This window comes from Coptis chinensis, chromosome 8 (assembly GCF_015680905.1).
Source record: "Coptis chinensis isolate HL-2020 chromosome 8, ASM1568090v1, whole genome shotgun sequence".
In the NCBI taxonomy this organism is placed as follows: domain Eukaryota; kingdom Viridiplantae; phylum Streptophyta; class Magnoliopsida; order Ranunculales; family Ranunculaceae; genus Coptis; species Coptis chinensis.
The window spans coordinates 71,125,539-71,144,215 of record NC_141463.1 but is presented as its reverse complement, the minus strand read 5'-3'; the positions used below and the strand labels follow the sequence as shown (position 1 = coordinate 71,144,215).

Sequence of the window (18,677 nt, the reverse complement as noted above, 5' to 3'; positions counted from 1 at the left end):
CTGGTTAGCTTCTGTCTCTGGAAAAACAATACTGCTGGGTGGGTCTCCAATGATTGGCAAATAGAAATCACTCAGCTTCTTTCTCCGTTGTGCTTGCATGGGTGGGATAGCTTCAGGATTATTGGTGTCCACAACCATCCATCATTAAGTCGCGCCACCATTGTATCAATCTCGTCTAGTATTCTTGTGAGTCGGTTGTTAAACCTTATCCACTATTGTGTTCTTACTGGACGATGATATAGATGACGGGGCATACACTAGAAAATGCTATGTGAAAATAACGAAAAACTATCCTACTATGCTTGAATAGTATGTAATTATTCAAAGTTATACTAAAATGTAAAACTACTTTCCTTCAACTGGGTTGGTCTTTGCAGCTAGTATCTAGCCCGTTGTCTAAAAGTCGCCTCTTTTTAGGGTTATGGTGAATCACTTGGATTGCTTAAGTACCACCCCCATGCATCGATAGTCCGTTTGTCAAGATTCAGACAAGAAACACTAGAGTTTGATGTTTCGATGTGTTGGCTTACAACTTCAATTGTTGAAAAGGTCCTAAATGCAATTATACTAGAAAGCAATAAAACTAAACTACAATGCAACTATACTAAGAAAGTAATAAAAAGAATGAAGATTCGACTAACCTGGATGGTAGATCTTGTCTTCGAGATGTCCTTCAAGCTTCTTTCTTTCTTAAAAGGATGGATGATGTGGCTAAAATTACCTCAAGATCCAAAATTCTAATCTTGAAAGAAAACGTTAAACATAAACAACTTAAAACGGCAGCGGCGCCATTTGACCTTGCCTCTTTTTGTGTATGTAGATGGTGTATGGTCGTTGAACAAAACAGAAGCGTATCAAAACCTAATTATCCTTTAATAAGTAAAGGATGAGTAGGGTATCGTTCCACTTTTAAGTGTATGTTATGTGAAGGACAGGACTAGAAAGGGGGTTTAAGGGATTAAAAACTATGATTGTAGAGATTTTAGATTCTAATACTAAACTAAACTAAATTAACTAAACTATTGAGAATTTATAAGAGAGGGAATTCAAGAAATTAGAATCCACCAATACTTTTAATCTATGACCTTCTGCTTTATGGTTGTTCTTACAAGTAGACTATAATTAGGCAATCGAGCGAGTGTCGATGCCCTCTTGGACGAAACATCGTTAACAATTAACTCTACTTAAGGTTGTTCCTATGTTTATGCTATTAATATCTTCTTTCCTTCTATGTAAGCTCGGGAAGCCATTCAATGTATTACAAAGAGCAACATCAAGGAGTACTTCCTAATAGGGCGGCCATTCAATGAATCACCACTTAAGGCAAACACAAAGAATAATTCCCCTAGGCAGCCACTCCCTGAGCTACCCCTTTTAAAGTAACACAAAGAATACTTCCCTAACTCTAAAGAATTATACTACTAGAAGAAAAGTAAAGAACACTAGTATTTCATTGGCTGTCTATTTTACTGTGAAGTGGTGGATCACCTAACTGAAATTTAAGTGATTGGCATGTCTAATATTAATAAAAGCTCCTAATATGATATAGATTGTTAGTATAAACGAGTGCGGAGTGCAAGTTCATAATCAGAACAAAAATTGAAATTATAAAACTATAAAATTATAAAAGTTGATACATAGATCCACAGAACCACAGAACCACTGGAAAGTAAAATACATTTGACGCGCTTTGCCACTTGATTGCTCTGAGGTTGACCGTGTTTTTTTTGTATGTATTTCTGGGGAGACCCTAATTTCCCATCTAGTGGAGGGAATCCTAATTGGCTCATCTAGTGGGGGTAATACTCGTTAACCCTTTAATCAGTGAGTCTTATAGAGAGTTTACCTTTGCATCATATTTGCAGGAAATTGAAGTTAGGTAATTTGTTAAACATCTTTTGACTCTAGCAACTGTTAACATTGCAGTTCCCCAACAGCTGTGATATATAAGACTGAGGAGATCAAGGTTCCAGCCCCTTTCATAGCATCATTTTCATCTCGAGGTCCGAATTTTAGAACCAACAAAATTCTCAAGGTTAGTTATATGCACTCTTAATTTCCACAAAAATTTGTCAAAACTTACATGGATTTATTTGAAACAACAATTAATCTCAGGTTGAGTCCAAACAGAAATTTGACTTGATTTACATTACTTCCAAGTGAAAGCATGTATGGGTGACAATAATATTCTTTATTTGGTGATATAGCTGCACCTAAGGCTGTCAATGGATCGGTTTGGATTGGATTTTGGAAAATCCGAACCCGAACCGACCAAAACCAAACCAAACCGATAATATTACGTTTAATCCGAAACCAAACCGAACCGATAAGATATATTGCAAACCGAATCCGAACCGACCCGAACCAAAAACTATAAAATCAATTAAATTTTAAATTAAATTAATTAATTTTAACCACACAATTGATAAACATATACGAAATTAATCATAAATATTACTAAAATATTATCTTATCGGTTCGGGTTCATATCGGTTCGATGGAGAGAAAACCCAAAACCAAACCAATATCTTATCGGTTCGGTTTGGTTTTGAATCGGTAGAGGGCAAACTAAATTATCAAAACCAAAACCATTTTTTATCAGTTTGGTTCAGATCGGTTATCGGGTTATCAAAACCCATTGACAGCCCTTGCTACACCAAGGGTTGATATATTGATAGCGCATACACACCTCTTAGGTCGCTGACTGGTGAAATTGGTGACACCCGGTACTCAAATTTTAAAATCATGTCCGGCACATCTATGGCAACCCCACATTTTGCTGGAACGGCTGCCTATGTTAAGTCACTCAACTCTGGATGGTCTCCAGCAGCCATTAGATCCGCTATCATGACCACAGGTATAAATATACCGTCTCTCTGTACCGTACTGTGTATTTTAGATTTTTTTTTTTTTTTTATGAACTGCTTAATAGAATGTACAAAAACAAATAGATGGAAAATCTTTGCCTCTAATGTGATGCATTCAACACAGGCATATCTGGCTAATCAAATGAAGATATTTTTATGTTCATCTTGTTGAATCCCAGTTTAATGAATGACAAGGTTTTAGACCCGGCTATATGGCCGGAATCATTTCTAAAATTCACATCCCATAAATTTTTGCGAGGAATTCAATGACGGATAATTATTAGCATAATTTTTTAGAGTTGATTTAACGATTGGAGTTGCATAAAATTTCTTTGTGAGATGTTGATTGACTTATTAGAGTTGTGGTTGTATTAGAAAATTTTTTAAGATTAAGAATGCATGTTGTATTATGAAACTTCTTATGATTTAAGAGTGTCCACGTGGCATACCTCTCTCTCAAGAGCGCGCAACCTAGGAAAAAGATAGTCCACATAAGAAGTACTCTGCTTTAATATAGAGAGAGATGATAAACGGGATTGAAGATTGAATGTTGATCTTATATACCCTGTATGTCTAATCAGAGAAATAAGGATTTTTGTTTCTCTGATTGCACTGGCTCACTAGTCGTTCTCTCATTTCGCAACCTGCATGCTTTATTTATTGGCGATGTATGTATGTTTTAGTTAGTTCCACTAGAGTTTATTAATCTCTTTCTTGACAACAACACTTCATTTTTCTGTCTTTCATAGATAGCACCCTATGAGGTCTACAAAGGACAACGGCAAAACTGAGTTCGGCCTATGGTGCTAGTCTACTAAACCCAGAGAGAGCTACTAATCCAGGTCTAATATATGACTTGGGTGACCCAAATTACACTCAGTTCTTGTGTCATGAGGGATATAATCAAAGTAGTTTAGAAATAATAGCACGGTCTAAATTCACTAATTGTTCTGCATTGCCTCGTGTACGTGGAACCGACCTTATCAACTATCCTTGGCATGCAACTTCATAAAGCAAAAGTTGGTAATCTTCGAAGGACAGTAACTGTATGTCCTCTTATTACACCCTATGAAGTTACTTGTCTTCTCTTATGTTCACTCTCTTAATCTCTCTCTCTCTCCCTTTCTTTTTCTTTTTCTCCTCTCTGTTTTTCTCCTCCTCTCTTTATATCTTCTTTCCTCCATGATCTCTCCATCTTTCCACGTATCGCGGCAGTTACCTTGCGGTTAAGGTTCCACTCTCCATCTTTCCACGTCTCGCAGCAGTTCCAGAACAGTTGGGATACCGCGGATCTGATCTGGTGCAACCTGACTCCCCCAGCTATACCGCATCCGGTCCCATTGTTACCACTAATCTCCTATGTCATGTATACGTCCTATACAGATGCCCTCTCTCGGTCGTATTGATGGTCCGCGAACAACAATGGGGCCGAGAACTACCCGGTCTCATTTCATACCACTTTTTGGAACACTTTTCTTTCCGGACCCATCCACTTTGTCCCCCTAGCTTCCTTCCCTTATCACGTGCTCCACGTGCTGCCTCTGTACTGCCACCTAGAAATACGGCGCATGCGCCTCTTTTCTTGTTCCTTCGAAAATCGAGATTAATACGTGTCCCCATTCCCTTGGTCCTTTGTTGGGTAATACCATTATGTCCCTGCCCCTTCAAATCCCGCTCAAATCTCTCTCTTCTCTCAAAACCCTCAAAACCCTCATAAACAGTAAACCCTTTACATTCTCTTCAAATTCCCTTTCTTCAAACTCTTCCCTCATCATCCCCATATCGTTTTCCTCGATAGCTCTCCAACTCAGTTTGGTTCTACGCCCTCCATAGCTTTGGCCCTCTCTCATTACAGGTTTGTCTTCCCCCTTAAATTGTTTTCCTTTCCTCTCATTATTTGTGTATTCGCTATTTTTGGAGGGTTGGCTTCCATCAGTTTCTTCTTTTCTAAGATTGCGCATCTATCTTTTTGTAAACTTCCCTCTTAGTACTGTTTCCATTATGTTTTCATCGGAATGAGAGGCTATCTCCTCCGCCCAATCCTCCGCCACCAAATCCGGTGAATCTGGACCCTCTACCACTAGATCTAGCCAGCACTCCGCGGACCGATCTGAGTCCCCGGCTTCTGATTCTACCGATCCCACTGCTGTTCCCTCTACTTCTGGAAGGAAAACTTCTCTGCCTCCGCCGCCGTCTTACTACCGCAGACCCAACCTAGATGCCGTTAAAGCCGCTTATGGCATACCTAGTGACATTATTCTTGAACACGTGTCTGGCGTCACCCATTTTCCTCACCTGGTACCACCGGTTATCTTATCTCGCCGCTATTGTAGGACGATTATGGCCGGTTTATGCTTTCCTTTGACTCTCCTTGACGTCGAGGTCTATAACCATTTCAACATTCCTCCGTGCCAAGGCATAGGTAACTTCTGGCGTGTTATGTATGCCGCCAATCACTACAATGTGACTCACTCCCCCAAAATCCAACTCCGCGACATCCTTGCCCACTTCTATATAAAGAAAAGCACTAAACTGGGGAGTGTGGGATATCAATCCTTCTGCACCCATCCACAAAAGAAGTCTTTCCTTCTTCACATCACCACTTCTGACAAGGTGTGGCACCAGTACCCGTTGTATGTGTCCGGTAGTTTTTTATCCGCGGACCTCCCTCCGGAAGTTTCTTTGAGGCATCTCCATTTCATAACCGTTGTAAGTAAGCCGTTTTGAGTCGCGGTATTTATATCTCATTTGTCGTTAACTTGTCTTTATTCTTGGTGATGTAGGTTGGAGACCCGATTCGCGATCCCAGATATACAACGGTGTTTACTCAGAAATTTTCCAATCCCTCCGCGAACTAGGGAGTGCCCAGTGCGAAGTCCTCGGCATTGATCCGGAAAAAGCCACTCCTCTCTTACTTGACCCTTCTTTAAAAGACATTGGTAAATACCAAGGCCCCCTCTATCGTCTGCCGCCCCCCAAAGAAAGAAAGCCCAAACCATCCCCACCTCAAAAAAGAAAGCGTCCGGCCTACAAGTCGTTCAATTATACCACCAAAATCTCTCATTCATGAGCAGTTGCCCAACGTGCCGCTGCCGCTAAAAATAAGAACACTACCGCGGAGAACCTTAACCCTTTGTACTCCCGTGTGGCTGATTGGGAGGACGATTTTGTCCCTACTTCCGCCCCCTTTTCCGCTACTGACATGGACGTGAACAAGTACAAGCTTTGGGACAGCGACTCTGATGGAGATGCTCCTGTCGAGGTGTCCAACAAGAGCCCTCCCACCAAAAGGGCTAAAATTTCTTCCACTGCTCCTCAACCTACCACTGGCCGCAATGAACTTCCGCGGTCTGCTATTTCTTCTCGCCGCCCCAGGCAGGAGTCTTCTTCAGCTGGTCCTTTAACATCTAGCCCTGTCGAAGTGTGGCATCCCCAGTTCAAGGCTAGGGACCGTGATGTCACTACGCAAGACTCAGCGTTGGAAAATCCAGCTGTTGCCGCCTCCTTATTTTTCAGCTCTCATCTCCCTCGGGATCAAGCTTATGGAGATTCTGGTACCGTTGCTTCCCATAGGGCCTCCATTTACACTGGATGGGAAAAGGTATGTGTTTTTGACTCTATAGTTCATTGCCTTTTGTGTCTTGACTTTGTTACGTCATATCTTTCGTGCTACCCTTTAATCCAATATGTCTCTGCAGCTAAGTCTAGATATCGGCTATGTGCTGCGCGGCCTTACCAGCACCGTGGAGAACCTGGAGACGGCTAAGTAGGAGATACATGGCCCTGATGGCTGGAAAGCAAAGTATGCCACGCTGGAGAAGGAAAGGGATGAGTTGCGGATCAAGGCAGTCAAGATCAATAAGGAGCTCCAGGCGTCTGAGGACAAGCACCGCGATTACGTAGCGGGGGTCAATTCTAAAATGGAAAGCCTCAAAGAGACGGAGAGGCTGACCACTCAAGCTGCTGTGGATAAGGCCGTCAAAGAGGCCGCAGATCGATTCCGGAGCCTCGCTTCGAAGAAGATTGCCCGGGAATTAAAACAACAAACTTTGATGATCGCGGCCTCCGCAGACGGGGCGTCTTCTCCGGTGCCCACTCTGTTTCATGATACGACGCCATTGGTATCGCCAACCGTTCATCCCCGGTCGCCGAGACGCCCGAACCCCGCGGCGACCCCTGACTAGCTACCGACCCTTCACCGTGGGAAGCGAATGAAGACGCCAACATGGCTGTCGGTGAAAATGACAATATTTCTGTTGAAGAACCAGCTACTAATCCTCAACAGTGATTTATGTTGGATTTCTTTCTTTGTTGATGCCTTTGGACTTGTAATATACAATTATTTTGTGTTTGTGTGAAACAATGTCTTTTGTGCTTCATCGAGATATTACTATTTTGTAGTATTTGTCAATCGATTTGCCTTGTACTCCTTTTGCATTGTAAATTATTATCTGTTGTATTTCTATATCGGCATATTTCACTTCGTTATGCATTGGAGTCATTGAGCTATATGGTATCTTGACTTAATCTCTTTTTCACTCGCATTTGCAAACTCGTTTAGCGTAACATTAGCAAGGGTCGCCCCCATGTATTTGGACGTACATGAAGTCCGCGAAGGGATTATTCAGGGTTGCCCCCAGTTTGATTCGGACATAAAGTCCGCGAAGGGCTCTTCCCCCCCACAATCTCAATTTGTATAGCCGTGAAGCTAGTTAGGGTTGCCCCCAGTTTGATTCGGACACTCAGTCCGCGAAGGGCTCTGCCCCCCCCGCTCTTCATTTGTATAGCTGTGAAGCTAGTTAGGGTTGCCCCCAGTTTGATTCGGACACACAGTCCGCGAAGGGCTCTTTCCCCGCTCTCTTATTTGTAGAGCTGTGAAGCTAGTTAGGGTTGCCCCCAGTTTGATTTGGACATTCAGTCCGTGAAGGGCTCGTCCCCCCCGCAATCTCTATTGTATAGTTGTGAAGCTAGTTAGGGTTGCCCCCAGTTTGATTTGGACATTCAGTCCGCGAAGGGCTCGTCCCCTCCGTAATCTCTATTGTATAGCTGTGAAGCTAGTTAAGGTTGCCCCCAGTTTGATTTGGACATTCAGTCCATGAAGGGGCTCATCCCCCGCAATCTCTATCATTGTATAGCTGTGAAGCTAGTTAGGGTTGCCCCCAGTTTGATTTGGACATTCAGTCCGCGAAGGGCTCGTCCCCCCCGCAATCTCTATTGTATAGCTATGAAGCTAGTTAGGGTTGCCCCCAGTTTGATTCGGACATGAAGTCCGCGAAGGGGCTCGTTCCCAGCTCCCTCTGTATAGTTGTGAAGCTAGTCAGGGTTGCCCCCAGTTTGATTCGGACAAACATACTCGTCCTTGTTTGGTTTCTATTAGCAGCTAATCCGTTTGGAAGAAATGCATGTTTATTTCATAGTCATAATAATAAACCATACAAAGAGTGCGTTAGCAAATATGAAAAAACTGAACACAGATCTTAGACATGGAATTTTTTCAACATTCTAATGTTCCACGGCTTATCTATCTTATCTCCAGTTGTAGTCTCTAATCCATAAGTTCCAGAGGTACCCTTCTTACTGATGACATATGGGCCTTCCCAGTTTGGCCCCAGCTTCTCGTCGTTTTCTTTCTTGGTGGCAGGTGTAACTCGTCGCAGCACATAGTCCCCACTTGGAAACTTCGTGGCTTCACTCGTTTATCATATTGTCTTTGCAGAGTTCGATGGTATTTCTCCAACCGAATACGGGCTATCTCTCTTCTCTCCTCAACAAGATTCAAGTCCGCAGCCAATATTTTCTCATTCAGTCCACTTTCCACAGCTTGCATTCTGGTCGTGGACTCTATCATTTCCACTGGGATGACGGCCTCTACTCCGTACGCCATTGCGAAAGGCGATTCCTTAGTGGAAGTTCTTGGTGTGGTCCGATATGCCCATAGCACATGACTTAACTCGTCTGCCCATGCACCCTTTCTCTCTTCCAACTTTCGCTTTAGATTGTCTATTATTATTTTGTTAGATGCTTCTGCTTGTCCATTTCCTTTAGGGTTGTATGGGGCAGAAAATCCTTGATTGACTCTAAATGCTTGAAGAAATTCTCGTACTTTTTTCCCTGTAAACTAAGTTCCGTTGTCTGCGATGACAGTATGCGGCAGACCGAACCGGCATATTATATTCTCCCACAAAAAAATTTTCACATTCTCTTCTTTAGCCTGTTGCAAAGCTACGCCTTCCACCCATTTGGTAAAATAGTCAGTAGCGGCTAACATAAATCTCCTTTTACCACTTGCCAGGGGTAGAGGTCCTACGATATCCAGTCCCCACATAGCGAACGGGCCATGGGCTGAACACATTATGCAGTGGCTCAGCTGGTGAATGTATGAATGAAGCAAATCGTTGGCATTTCTCACATTTCTTGGCGTACTCGGTGGCGTCTCTTTTCATATGTGGCCAAAAATACCCTTGTCCTATCAATCTATGAGTTGTCGTTCGCCCCGCGGAATGACTGCCGCAATCTCCTTCGTGAACCTCAGCAAGAATTACCTGAGCCTGCCGCGGGCCTATACATTTTAGCAACAGCCCACTGAAGTTTCTCCGGTATAGGTCATCATCCAGTAATGTGTACCGTTGACTCAATTGTTCCATCCTTCGCCTGTCTTGTTTATTCTCCACCTCTACTCCTCTCAAGAAAGCTTTGATTGGTTCCATCCAACTCTGATCCCCTTCGGTAGCGAGGCAAATATCATTTTCATCTGATGTACTCGGCTTGCTTAACACCCTTACTTCAATAGACCGACCCTCTGATCCAGGCAAAACTGCAGCCACATAAGCCAAAGCATCGGCGTGTCTATTCTCTCCGCGGCCCAGATGTGCAAACTGTATTTTGTCGAACTTACTTGCCTTTCGCTGTAGGACCTCAAGGTACCTTGACATCCGGGGACAGCGAGCTGCAAACCCTCCATTCACCTGACTGACTACCAAGTTGGAATCTGAGAAAACAGACAACTCCTTCACCCCTAGATCTCTCGCCAAGTCTAACCCCGCTATCACGGCTTCATACTCAGACTCATTATTTGAGGCTGTGAACCCCAGTTTCATGGATAACTCAAGGTGATTGTTCTCAGGAGTAACTAACACGACCCCTATGCCATTTCCTGTGTCCGTAGCAGAGCCATCCATGAAAACTCTCCACCCATTACACACATCCCACGGATCCAACGGATCGCGGCTGACCTCCCCTTCAAATTCCATTACCATTTCATCTCCCCAAGTGGGATCCTCTGCAGGAAATTCGGCCAGAAACTCTGCCATGGCTTGTGCCTTTTCTGCTGTTCTGACTTGGTAGGTAATCTCATAAGAACTGAGTAAGACCGCCCACTTAAGCATCCTACCTGACTTCTCAGCCTTCAACGCTTGTCTCAGAGGCAAATTTGTTACCACTACCACAGAATGAGATTCGAAATACGGTTTCAATTTAAGGGTTGAAAATATCAACGCCAAAGCATACTTCTCAATCCTGCTATATCGGGTCTCTGCCTGCAGTAAGGTTTTGCTTTGAAAATACACTGGCCTTTCTATCCTGTCGATCACCCTCACAAGAACTGAACTTATTGCGTACTCACTAACCCCCATATACAAATGTAATTTCTCTCCCTGTTCCGGCCGAGACAGCAAGGGTGCCTGCCCAAGGTATCTTTTCAACTCTTGAAAGGCTGTTTCGCACTCCGTGGTCCAATGGAAATCAGGAGATTTTTGCAGCAAACGGTATAGAGGCCGGCACTTGTCCGGACGATTTGGAGATGAATCACGTTAAGCGCGCGGCGACTCTCCCAGCCGATGTTGTACTTCCTTCACATTCTCATGGAGATGGCATCTCAATCAATGATCGGATCTGATCCGGATTTGCTTCAATTCCGCGATGAGTGACAATGTAGCCCGAAACTTTCCCCGGTTACCCCGAATGAGCATTTCTCGATTTAGTTTTAGCTTATGCTTCCGGCGCATGCCAAAAGTTTCCCCGAGGCCTTCCAAGTGCTCTCTTTTCCGACATGCTCTTTTCCACCATATCGTCGATGTATATTTCTATCCCCTTTCGAATCTTGCCTTCGAACATTTTTTCTCCCAACCGCTGAAAAGTAGCACCCGCGTTCTTTAAGCCAAAAGGCATTCTAGTGTAACAATAGGTACCACCCTCCACCACGAAAGTGGTTTTCTCCTGATCTGGCTCGAACATCGCGACCTGATTGTATCATATCGACGCATCCATGAAGGAAAACACTTTGTAACCTGCCGTTCTATCAACTAGCTCATCCACCCGAGGTATCGGGTAACAGTCCTTCAGGCATTCTTTATTTACGTCTGTGAAGTCGACACACATTCTAACCTTGTCGTTCTTTTTTGGTACCGCGACTACATTAGATAACCATTCTGTAAACTCCACTTCCCTTATTATCCCTGCCCCCTTCAATCGTATAACCTCTTTGCGGATCCCTTCAGCGTATTTTTGCCTTATACTTCTCATCTTTTGTCGCACTGGCTTAGCATCTTCATTCATATGTAAGTGATGACAAGCATACTCCGGATCCAAACCTATGATATCCTCAATTACCCATGCAAATATATCGGTGTTGTCTGCAAGAAAACGTACCAACTTACATTTCCATTCCTCCGGCAAGTCCGCTCCAACCGAAGTAAGCTTTTCCTCCTCTCCCACCCCGAGGTTCACTACCTCCAACTCATCCAACGTTTTCGGTCCCAGTGGAGGCCCATACCCCTCTATTTCCGCTTCCTTCTGTAATTGCTATGCAGGTCCAGTATCGTGCGATGACCCTTCGCCCTTGGTACCACGGACCATACTTTTAACAGTCACTTGATGGATACTCTGCGCTGCTACTTGATCACCCTTTATTTCATATGTTCCCCCATTAGTAGGGAAGCGGATCACCTGGTATAAGGTCGATGGGACGGCTTTCATTTTGTGGATCCATTTCCTCCCCAAGATGGCATTATACTGGGAACTTGCATCCACCACCATAAATCTGGTGAATACCGTGGTCGGGCCGGCTGTAACTGGTAGCATCAATTCACCCAAGGGCTCTGTCATGCTGCCGTTGAACCCATAAAGATTAGTTTGAGGGGCTTGTAACTGATCTTTTCCAATATTCATCTCCTCCACCGCCCCCTTAAACAACAAGTCAACTGAACTGCCGCAGTCTATCAGCACCATCTTTACCAAATAATTGCCTATAGCTATAGTAATCACCAGAGCATCCTCATGCGGAGAAATTACTGACTCTAAGTCTTTCGGGGTGAACCTTATGCTTTCATCGCCCATTACGACTCCTCGAACTAGTCGCGGTATGCTCACCACTTCATTCACTTGTTGTAAACTTGCTGTTTTTCTCATCTTTTCTCGGTGTGCATTTCTTTCCAGGGTTTCCCCACTGAAGATGACATTGATGGTACCTAAAATTCTTGCCGGAACTGGCCCTCTCTCGGCTTGGCGAACCTCTGCGACAAACTCCCTTAGCATCCCTCTTTCAATCATTCTCTCCACCAGCCACTTCAAGGCGTAGCATTCATTAGTAGCGTGATTCCTGATTTTATGGTAGGCACATAATGGCTTCCCATCTATCTCTACTGGCGTGCTCCGTGGACCCTCAAAGTACTGTAGTCCCTTAATCAGCGGCAAGATTTCCTCGAGTGGCCGGTTTAGCGGGGTCTGCTCGATTTCCCTGTACGACTTCCTCTCTCAGATATCCCTTCGGCCGCGATCTCCTGTCCTATCCGGACCACGACTTTCTCCTCTGTACGTTCCTTTCCCTCTTTCCTCTTCTTCTTTCCTTTCGCTTTTTTGGTCATCGTCATGCGTTCTACGGCTTGCACTGCCTTCCCTGCTCTTTTATGTTCCTTTGCATTTCTCTGCATTATGTCCTCATAGCGTATATATTTTTCTACCTTGGGATACAAAGCGTGCAAAGACGTGATTTCGATTTTGGAAACCGACTCATGAACTCTAGTTCCCGCTCTCAAGCCGTGCTGGAAGGCTATGACCGCTGCATGTTCCTCCAAATTTTCCACCCTCAATGTCTCCTCCTTGAATCTGCATAGAAACTCTCTCAAGGACTCCACTGACCTTTGTTTTATGTTGAACAGTGCTGCGATGTCAACCACCCTTCTTTTCTGGTGTATGAAGTGATCAACAAACGCGCGCTCCAATTCTTCAAACCTTTGGATACTCCGCGAAGCCAACCTGTAATACCAATCCGAGGCTCCCCCTTTCAGACTAGCGGGAAACATCATACAACGAAGCCCATCATATTTACTCTCCTGCCATAATGGCATATGTTGCCTGAAATGGTGCAAATGATCTGTCGGGTCTCCCCTTCCATCATACCTCTCAAATCTTGGCTGGGAGAATCGTTTCGGCACTTCTGAATTCCATACCGAATCTGCCAGTGGATTTTTGTTGAGGCTTGCAACCTCCTTCTATGCAGCGCTCTGGTTCGCTTTTTCTGCAGTACGATTCGTCTCTCTCCTTCTCAATCATTGCCTTCACTACCTCCAAGGTGATACCCACCGTTTGTTCAACGTCCTGTGGCGGATACTCCTCATTATTCCCCTCTACTTCGCTGCTTCGATGATCATCTCCACCCGTTGCACCCTGCGTAACCTCTCTTCCCTTCCTTAACTCATCATTCTCCGCTCGTAGCCTAACTACCTCCTCCTGAAGAAGTCTGGTAGCATCCGCTGCCGCTTTTGATACCTCTTCTTCTCCTACCCCCTCTTCCTCTCCTACCCTTTCTTCTCCAGTGCTCTCTCTTTCTTCGATATTTTCTCTCACCTTTGCTTTCTTAGGTCTCCCTACTCCTCTTTTTGCTACCGTAGCCATTTTCTCTTCGTTCCCCACAGACGGCGCCAAAATGTATGTCCTCTTATTACACCCTATGAAGTTACTTGTCTTCTCTTATGTTCACTCTCTTAATCTCTCTCTCTCTCCCTTTCTTTTTCTTTTTCTCCTCCTCTCTTTATATCTTCTTTCCTCTATGATCTCTCCATCTTTCCACGTATCGCGGCAGTTACCTTGCGGTTAAGGTTCCACTCTCCATCTTTCCACGTCTCGCAGCAGTTCCAGAACAGTTGGGATACCGCGGATCTGATCTGGTGCAACCTGACTCCCCCAGCTATACCGCATCCGGTCCCATTGTTACCACTAATCTCCTATGTCATGTATACGTCCTATACGGTCCTGCTCAATCAATTTATAATGATACCATCGATGCGCCTCCCGGTGTTGAGATCACTGTGAAGCCCATGACCCTCGTTTTCACGAGAGCCGTTTAGCAAAGAAAATTTATTGTGGTCATCAAGGCAAAAGCAATACATGATTAAAGTAATCCAAATGCTCTATCAGGTGATCTTTGTGGAATTCAGACAAACATGTTGTGAGAAGTCCAATTGTAGTCTACGTTGAAGCAAGTAACTAGTTTCTATCATAACAAAGTTTACATACGATGGTGTATCAGTTGTATTTTTATTTTTGGGTTTTTTAGACCTGCACCCCCTATCACTACAACAGAATTGTGACAAAAAGACAGTTTCAAAACGTCTTTTATGGAGAAAAACCACACTTTTTGAGTGTCAGATGGTGCCCCGTTTATAGGCAAGTCTTAATTTTTAAATGACGCTAACCAAAGTGTCTTTTATCTTGGAAAACACACTTGCCACTTGAATAAAGAACCACTCCTAAGATAGCGTGGTTTTTTTAATAGACATTTATGGGGCGTGGTTTTTGGGTTTTTGTTTTTTAAAAAAGAAATTCGACCTGGACATTCAGGCTCAGCAGAGCTTTCTGGTGAGGCCCAACTAAGGTCCATATAATATTTTCTCACAAGAAAATGAAAATTATTTTCTTGTTGTTATCAAACGGCGAGAACTACAAACTTTCTACTTTATCGTGTGCAACCAAAGTATCAAGTAGTAAAAGAACACTACGATAATGCAATTTCTCAAAAAAAAAAAAAAAAAATCCTGGGAAGTGTAGGCAAAATTTGTCCATGACTCACCATTCCAAAAAATGATACAATCATCAGCTATTCTAGTATATGCAAATCAACAAACAACAAACTAATTGTATATCATTAACTAATAACTATCAAGCCTTGTATATCCTTGTGTGAGTATAAGATGTCAAGCTAGAAAGTGCCTCAAAGTCCTGCAAGACATAAAAATATACACAAAAGTTAGACACAGTACAAAACATGCTGAAAAATACAGCATAGCAGTTACTAATATTATAGACATCATATATAGGTTTATGGCTTGCAACTTTGTGACAGTGTACATGCAGAAATGAGTAACTGCAACTATTCATATAACTGTTACCCCAAATCAGTTTATAACATAATATAGGCCCCTTATTCGATTAAATTTGACGATAAATATGTTTGATAGAGTCAACTGCATGCTGAATAAGATGCCATTCAGTCATGTTTTTCTGTTAACTTGAAAGTTCATTTTCACAAGGTTTGGTAAGTAGTCTAGCCTACAGTATACCATTATGCAGTTTAACTGCCATCAGAGTTTTTGATTAATCTGTCAGAAAATTTTAAGCAATGTTCAGTGTATTTATGTCTTCCGAATTGCATTAGTGTCGAATATCAACAAGTACTGAACATGTTGAAAGATCATAAACCCAAGTCACAGAACTATACCTATCATCTAATGATCCCCTCATTACCTTAAAAAGTTTCAAAACCCTCAATCGTATATAGCAGGACACTCAACAGGAATCGAGAAAACTTAAAATTCGTACCTAAACAAAACGAGTAAAGATTGCTGGCCATTTCACTGTTGTGGGCAGCTAAAGCTCTCCAAATGTCCTTTTGGACCCAAACAGTTGCTCACTACGATCAAGGATGAGAGATACTTGGACATTGTACATCTCCATTGAGGAATCGACATCCGGATCATTAAAAATGGTTCCTTTCGTCGCTTTTCATGTTGAACATTTCACACAGTTGCATACCTCGTGAAGGTTGTGTATTTGCTGGTTCCCTTACCTACAAAACAAATAAAACATTAACAAAGAAAAACAAATTAAGCAGCTAAGCATAAATTTGTTGCAAAAAAACAGCTCAAGCAATTCAAGAGATATAATTAGATTACATTAGATGTTACTGCATTAGCAGTAACACTCTTTTGTGAATTTGTTTGTTGGTCTTTCATTTCCACCAAGATTTGGGTGAGATTGATCATATGTTTCTCTAGACTCATAACCCGCTCTTCAACCATAGTATGTTGTTGGTACTCTTGGTGAAGCTTCTCTTTGGCAGGAGCTGATGATACAAGAGAAGTCTTCGTGATACCGGACCATATTTATCGAGACCAAACACTTTCCCAACCGGATCATTATCCAAGTCTAAGTCAACGCTAGACGGATCAACTTCAATTCTAGCCTGTCACAATGACACAAAGAACAAAACGAATTATTTGTACATGCACACAAAAGCAAAACATATAATAGTGAGGTTATGTGATGATCCAGTCCAGTCAATAGAAGTAAATAACTATGAAGTCATAACTAGTTCCAATTTAATATTTAAATAGCTCACCATCCTCTCGGGAGCAATGAAAGAACCTTCTTTGCGTGTATGGATAGCTATGTAAGAATCTGTTCGGATGAACTTAGCACCAGGATTCCTCTTTTTCTAAAAAATCAAATAATAGAAGAAAAGCTATAATAACCAATTTATTGTTTTCTGACTTCTCATACATTAAGATGCAAAATAACATACCAACTCATGGATTGTTCTTGTTGATCCTCTTCTGCCTGATGTATGCAATGACTTTACTGCTTGTCTTGATTTCTTGCCAATCAACTGCATTCGCTTCCTGACGTATGCTTGGTATTTCCTAAATAGGAAACAGAACTAATACAAGTCAAATATATGCCTCCCCAGTTACGTAGTCACAAATTAAGATAACCTTGACTAGTTATACTTACTTTCTCCATGGAATCGCAACTTTTGAACATTGAAGCACCCATTTTCGCACTTGTTCATGTTGCACATTAGTTAGTGTATGTACACCTTTTTTGTTAAGGGGTTTTTCACTTACAAATTCACCATCATCATCAATATATCTCTCCTTGCCTCACTTGTGGCTTCCTTTTGAGCCATTAGGCATGTGCTCCATGCAGTACATTATTGATTATTGAATGACATAACGTTCAGCAATACAACCTTCAGGGTGTGCCGGATTATTTACGTACTTCTTATAAGATCTCAACATCCTAAGACATGTCACCACCAAGATATTATTTATAACCAATAACAAAAATAAACACGATTTGCTCAAAAGACTTACCGCTCAAAAATGTACATCCACCGACTCCAAACTGGTCCACAAATTTTTGCTTCTTCCGCCAAATGCACAACAAGGTGTGTCATGATAACAAAGAACGAAGGTGGAAAACATTTCTCAAAGACACACAATGCTTCGACCACTCTTTCTTTTGCAATACGAAGCTCATCACAGTAAATTACTTTGGAGCAAAGGATTTTAAAGAATGTTGACAATTGCCCAATAGCTACACGCAATAGTTTGTGTTTTTTAAAAGCATGCATTAGTAGTAATGGTAATAATTGTTGCATCAAAATATGATAATCATGTAACTTCAGTCCTTTCAATTTAAAATCTACCCTGCTTGCATGTCGCTTCCAATTAGAGCTATATCCAATAGGTACCTTCAAAGCGGACAAAGTCTCTAAGAAAAGTTTTTTCTCAACTTGGGATAGAGCAAACTCAGCCTTTGGTAATAGTAACTTATCTCCCGATTCTATGGGCCACAAGTGTTAAGTTACTTAATTTTCATCTCTTTCAAATTTAGGCGTGCTTTCAACCCATCTTTACTCTTGTCCAATTCCATAATAGTTGCAATGAGATTCTCCACGACATTCTTTTTTACATGCATCACATCCAAATTGTGAAAGACACACAAGTCCTGTGCATTATACAAACATTCAAATGACAATGACACATGATAAATCATATTCAAAATATTGTTAAAACATTACTTGCCTCCCAATATGGCAACTTAGTTAGAATTGAGCATTTGGTCCACGCACTAAGGCCATTATCTGGTACCCCCTTTCCATACACCGTTTCAAACCCTTCTACTATGCTCAACACCTGAGTACCAGGTCAATCGGGATGGAGCAGTATCAAGTTCTTCCTTTCCATCAAACGATTTCTTTTGACGCCTAAAAGGATGATCTTCAGGAAGAAATCTTCTGTGACCCATATAGGCAGTCTTAGACCCATGTTTCAATCTAATTGAACACATATTTTCGGCACAAATAGGACAACCACAAGTTCCACCAATTCTACAACCAGAAAGCATGCCATCCGCAGGAAAGTCATGAATAGCCCATAATAAAACTGTTGTCATGGTAAAAGTAGACTGAGTATAAGAATCATAACATGGAGTGCCCGTGGACCACAACTCTTTTAACTCTACAATCAAAGGCTGCAAGTAGACATCAATGTTTTTCCCTGGACTACTCTTCCCGGGTATCAACATAGACATCATAACAAATAATTGCTTATTCATGCAAAGAGATGGAGGTAAGTTATAGGGAACAACCATAACATGCCAGCAAGTATATGAATTTCTCTGATGAGAAAAAGGATTAAATCCACCCGTTGCAAGTCCTAAACGAACATTTCGAGGCTCAACAGAAAACTCCGGATACTTAGCATCAATTGTACTCCAATTAAGAGAGTTGGCTGGATGACGCATTCTATTTTC

At 42.3% G+C, this 18,677-nt stretch overlaps 3 protein-coding genes across 3 annotated transcripts; 1 reads left to right on the top strand and 2 right to left on the bottom strand.

Annotated features, from left to right (window-relative positions):
* Positions 1-5,679: 5,679 nt before the first annotated feature.
* On the top strand, positions 5,680-6,803 carry LOC147482774 (uncharacterized). Its single transcript, XM_086580346.1, has 2 exons — positions 5,680-6,468; positions 6,566-6,803. Exons 1-2 carry the CDS (start codon positions 6,070-6,072, stop codon positions 6,635-6,637), a joined length of 471 nt encoding a protein of 156 aa, XP_086436472.1. The 5' UTR covers positions 5,680-6,069; the 3' UTR covers positions 6,638-6,803.
* A 2,342-nt stretch (positions 6,804-9,145) lies between these two features.
* Positions 9,146-10,498, bottom strand: LOC147482773 (uncharacterized). The gene has a single exon (XM_086579419.1). It carries the CDS (start codon positions 10,496-10,498, stop codon positions 9,146-9,148), a length of 1,353 nt encoding a protein of 450 aa, XP_086435545.1.
* Positions 10,499-11,666: 1,168 nt separating this feature from the next.
* Positions 11,667-12,413, bottom strand: LOC147482772 (uncharacterized). The gene has a single exon (XM_086579418.1). The coding sequence runs from the start codon at positions 12,411-12,413 to the stop codon at positions 11,667-11,669; it is 747 nt and encodes a 248-aa protein (XP_086435544.1).
* Positions 12,414-18,677: the final 6,264 nt, after the last annotated feature.